The 4,779-nt window shown below is 43.2% G+C and overlaps 1 protein-coding gene across 1 annotated transcript; it reads right to left on the minus strand.

Annotated features, from left to right (window-relative positions):
* Positions 1-1,165: 1,165 nt before the first annotated feature.
* Positions 1,166-1,860, minus strand: LOC144324625 (single-stranded DNA-binding protein, mitochondrial). Its single transcript, XM_077916030.1, has one exon. The coding sequence runs from the start codon at positions 1,709-1,711 to the stop codon at positions 1,265-1,267; it is 447 nt and encodes a 148-aa protein (XP_077772156.1). The 5' UTR covers positions 1,712-1,860; the 3' UTR covers positions 1,166-1,264.
* Positions 1,861-4,779: the final 2,919 nt, after the last annotated feature.

The raw sequence follows: 4,779 nt of genomic DNA on the forward strand, positions 1-4,779 counted from the left end.
CAGCTTACAGCTTAACGTCCTAGAAAGGCCCATATTAGAATAAAAACAGAGCCCAAGCCGTGGGCAGGAAGCCCCTATTAGAATAAGAACAGAGCTCAATGCCCTTGAAGGCCCCATATCAAAATGTAAACAGAACTTGAGGAATTGCTCCACCCCTTCTGGAGGTCCCCTAGACCAGTCCTTAAAACTAAGCTGAAACCCACCTCGGGGTCCAAGTCCCTGCTCCGCTGTGTCGGGTATACTTGGACCCAAGCTGCAGCTTGTAAATAAACCCTCGTGTGTTTGCATCGGTGTCGGCTCCTCGGTGGTTTCTCGGATTCGCAATGTTGGGCACAACAATGCCACTGAGGGCAGCCCTGGTAGCGCAGCGGTTTAGCGCCGCCTGCAGCCCAGGGGGTGATCCTGGAGACCCAGGATCGAGTCCCACATCAGGCTTGTTGCATGGAGCCTGTTTCTCCCTCTGCCTGTGTCTCTGCCTCTCTCTCTCTCTCTCTCTCTGTGTGTCTCTATGAATAAATAAATAAAATCTTAAAAAAAAAGATTAATAAAAAAATGCCACTGATTTCTGTGCATTGATTTTGCATCCTGCCACATTGCCAAATTGCTGTATGAGTTCTAGCAATCTTGGGGTGGAGTCCTTTGGGTTTTCTGTATATAATATCACGTCATCTGCGGAGAGGGAGAGTTTGACTTCTTCTTTGCCAATTTATTTTTTTTTAAAGATTTTATTTATTTATTCATGAGAGAGACTGAGAGAGAGAGAGAGGCAGAGACACAGGCAGAGGGAGAAGCAGGCTCCATGCAGGAAGCCTGATGCGGGACTTGATCCTGGGTCTCCAGAATTACACCTTGGGCCGAAGGCACCGCTAAACCGCTGAGCCACCTGGGCTGCCCTTCCTTGCCAATTTGAAAGCCTTTTATTTCTTTTTGTTGTCTGATTGCTGAGGCTAGGACTTCTATCTAGTACTATGTTAAATAACAGTGGTGACAGTGGGCATCCCTGTCGTGTTCCTGATCTTAGGGGAAAGGCTCTCAGTGTTTCCCCATTGAGAATGATATTTGCTGTGGGCTTTTCATAGATGGCTTTTAAGATGCTGAGGAATGTTTCCTCTATCCCTACACTTTGAAGAGTTTTTGTTTTTGTTTTTTTTTTTTTTATATATATAAAAGAATATTTTAATTCTTGACCTTAGGAACTATAAAGACTATACACGATTTGGAAATGAGACTGTACCAAACAATGGCCAAAGGAGAATCGTCCACTCTATGCCTTCTCTTTGGTCTGGTCACTCAGAAATATAATGTTATCAGCTATGATTGTTGTTGCTTGTCGCCTCACATTATTTTTGTCTGTGTATTCACCATAGTCTACTTTCCCTTCTACATAAATTCGGGACCCCTTTTTCACATACTGATATGCCACATCTCTGAGACCTGGTCGGAATACTGATATTCTGTGCCACGTTGTCTTTTGACTGACATCACCCATTTGGTATGTTTCACTCTCCCCTGACCGCCACATCTCATTTGTCGCTAGAGAAAATATCGTGACTGGGTTTTTCCCTTCTACCTGCCTCATGACAGGGTCCTGACCCACTCGCCCAAGCAGCTGCACACGGTTCAGAGATCTTTCAAGAACCAAGCTGCTGGCTATTTCAGACTCGCGTCTCACAAACTGATGAAATACCTGTAATACGGGTCTTCGAAACATGGCTTCTATTTGCTTTTCCTACAGTGTAGTGTGTGGTCTTCCCCCCGTAAAAAGACCTGGGAAGTGACAGAAAACCCTGAAGTCCTCCGCACGGGGGAGAAGAAGAGCCGAGACACACACACAGCAGCCGCAGCACCTCCTCGCCATCAGCAGCCTGAAGAGTTTTGATAAGGAATGGATGCTGTATTTTTGTCAAATCCTTTCTCTGCATCTATTGAGAGGATCATATGGTTCTTGTTTTTTCTCTTGTTGATGTGATCTAGTATGCTGATTGGTTTACAAGTGTTGAACCAACCTTGCATCCTGGGGATAAATCCCACTTGGTCATGGTGAATAATCTTCTTAATGTACTGTTATATCTTATTGGCTACTTTCTTGTTGAGAACTTTTGCATCTGTGTTCATCATGGATGTTGGTCTATAATTCTCCTTTTTGGTGGGGTATTTGTCTGGTTTTGGAATCAAGGTGATGCTGGCCTCATAAAATGAGATTGGAAGTATTCCATCCCTTTCTATCCTTCAGAACACCTTTAGTAGAGTAGGTATATTTCTTCTTTAAACGTTTGCTAGAATTCCCCTGGGAAGGCATCTGGCCCTGGACGTTTGAGTCTTGGGAGGTGTGTGAGGACTGCTTCAATTTCCTCACTGGCTATTCACGTGTTCAGCTCTTCTATTTCTTCCTGTTCCTGTTTTGGTAATTTGTGGTTTTCCAGAAATGCATCCATTTCTTCTAGATTGCCTGATTTGTTGGCATATATTTTCTCATAATATATTTAAACAATCGTTTGTATTTCTTTGGTATTGGTTGTGATCTCTTCTCTTTCATTCATGATTTTATTATTTTGAGTCTTTTTTTTTTAAAGATTTATTTATTTATTTATTCATGATAGACACAGAGAGAGAGAGAGAGAGAGAGAGAGAGAGAGAGGCAGAGACACAGAAGGAGGGAGAAGCAGGCTCCATGTAGGGAGCCCGACGTGGGACTCGATCCCGGGACTCCAGGATGGCGCCCTGGGCCAAAGGCAGGTACTAAACCGCTGAGCCACCCAGGGATCCCCTCTTTTTTCTTTTTAATAAGACTGGCTGGGGTTTATCTAATCAATTCTTTCAAAGAAGCAACTCCTGGTTTTGTTGATCTGTTCCACAGTTCTTCTGGTCTCAGTTTCATTGAGTTCTGCTCAAATCTTTATTACCTCTCTTCTGCTTGGTTGAGGCTTTATTTGCTGTTCTTTCTCCAGTTTCTTTAGGTGCAAGTTTACCTTGTGTATTTGAGTTTTTTCCAATTTTTTGAGGGATGCTTGTATTGTGATGTATTTCTCTCTTAGGACTGCTTTTGCTGTATCCCAAAGATTTTGAATGGTTGTATCTTCATTTTCAGTAGTTTCCATGAATCTTTTTAATTCTTCTCTAATTTACTGGTTGACTCATTCATCTTTTAGTAGGATGCTCTTTAACCTCCATGTGTTTGAGTTTCTTCCAAATTTCTTCTTGTGATTGAGTTCTAGTTTCAAAGCATTGTGGTCTGAAAGTATGCAGGGGACAATCCCTATCTTTTGGTATCAATTGAGGCCTGATTTGTGACCTAGTATTTGGTCTCTTCTTGAGAAGTTCCATGTGTACTTGAGAAGAATGTGTATTCAGTTGCATTTGGGTGGAATGTTCTGTATATATCTGTGAAATCTATTTAGTCCAAGCTTTCTCGGAATGCAACATTCAACTGGCATCCCACGTAAGGGAGTTAGAACCTATCTCTACAGTAAGTGTGGAGGCACATTGGAAATGCACTTTCCTTAACTGTAAGAAACAAGCTTTCCTTGAATGTAACTTTCAACTAGTCTTTCATATAAGGGAGTTAGACCCTATCTCAGTGAAAAGTGTGGCAGCGAAATGGAAATGCAATATACTAAACTCTGAGAAACAACCATTCCTTGAATGCAACATTCAACTAGCCTCTCACATAAGGGAATTAACACATCTCTCAAAACTGATATGGAGGCATTCTGGAAATGTGTTGTACCTAAAGGTGAGAAATAAGCATTCCCTGAGTGCAGCTTTCCACGACCCTCTCACATTAGGGAGTTAGAATGTATCTCAAAAGTGAGTGTGGAGATGCAATGGAAAAAGCAATATATTTAACTCTGAGAAACATGCGTTCCTTGAATGCAGCTTTCAACTAGCCTCTCACATAAGGGAGTTAGAACCTATCTCAACTGTATGTTCAGAGGTGCAATGGAAATGTCCTTAACTCTTTGAAACAAGTGCCCCTTGAATGTAGCTTTCAACTAACCTCTCACATAAGGGCATTAGAACCTCTCTCCAAGTACATTTGGGGGCACAATCGAAATGTGCTGTAATTAACTCTGAGAAACAAGCCTTCCTTGACTGCAGGCTTCAAGTAGCCTCTAATGTTATGTAGGTAGAACCTATCTCAACAGTAGGTGTTAAGGTGCAAAGAATATGGGCTGCACTTAATTCTGAGAGACAAGCGTTCCTTGTCGCAACTTTCAACTGGCCTCTCACACATGGGAGTTAGAACCTCTCCCAAAGTAGGTGTGGAGGGGATGACCCTTGCACTTGTCTCATCCTTGAGAAGCAGCTGGTAATGGAACAGGTGGTGACTTGCTCTGAGAGGGGACCATTGCCCAGCCTCTACTGTCAGCTGTCTGCCCCAGTCTGTGTGCGCCAGAAGTCTGAGCAGGAAGAGAGGCCCTAGTTGAGGCAGAGGTGCTAGTCTGGCAGAGGTACATTTGCCTCCTCTCCCTTCTGAGCTCCTGACCTGTTAGTCCCTTTCCCAGAAGACAGTTCCTCCCAGCCTGGGAGGGATACTCAGCCACCAGGGCTTGAGAGTGGGTGCCAAAACATGCAGCTTCTCCTTGTTTTCCAGGTTCTTCTGTGAGGCTCAAGGCTTGGCAGATAGGAAGTCACAACTTTAGAAAAAATTTTATCCATTATATAGATTTTTGTATGTGTGAAATATTTCACTAGAAAGAAATGCACTGCCTACTGAATACTGCTCAGCAATGGGAAGGAGCTAACAGACATGCCACAAACTTGGACGAACCTCCAGGG

The sequence above is a fragment of the Canis aureus genome, chromosome 12 (assembly GCF_053574225.1).
Source record: "Canis aureus isolate CA01 chromosome 12, VMU_Caureus_v.1.0, whole genome shotgun sequence".
Lineage (NCBI taxonomy): Eukaryota > Metazoa > Chordata > Mammalia > Carnivora > Canidae > Canis > Canis aureus.

Coding starts and splice junctions, on each gene's coding strand:
- LOC144324625 (XM_077916030.1), bottom strand. CDS start 1,711: ATGTTTCGAAGACCCGTATTACAGGTATTTCATCAGTTTGTGAGACGC.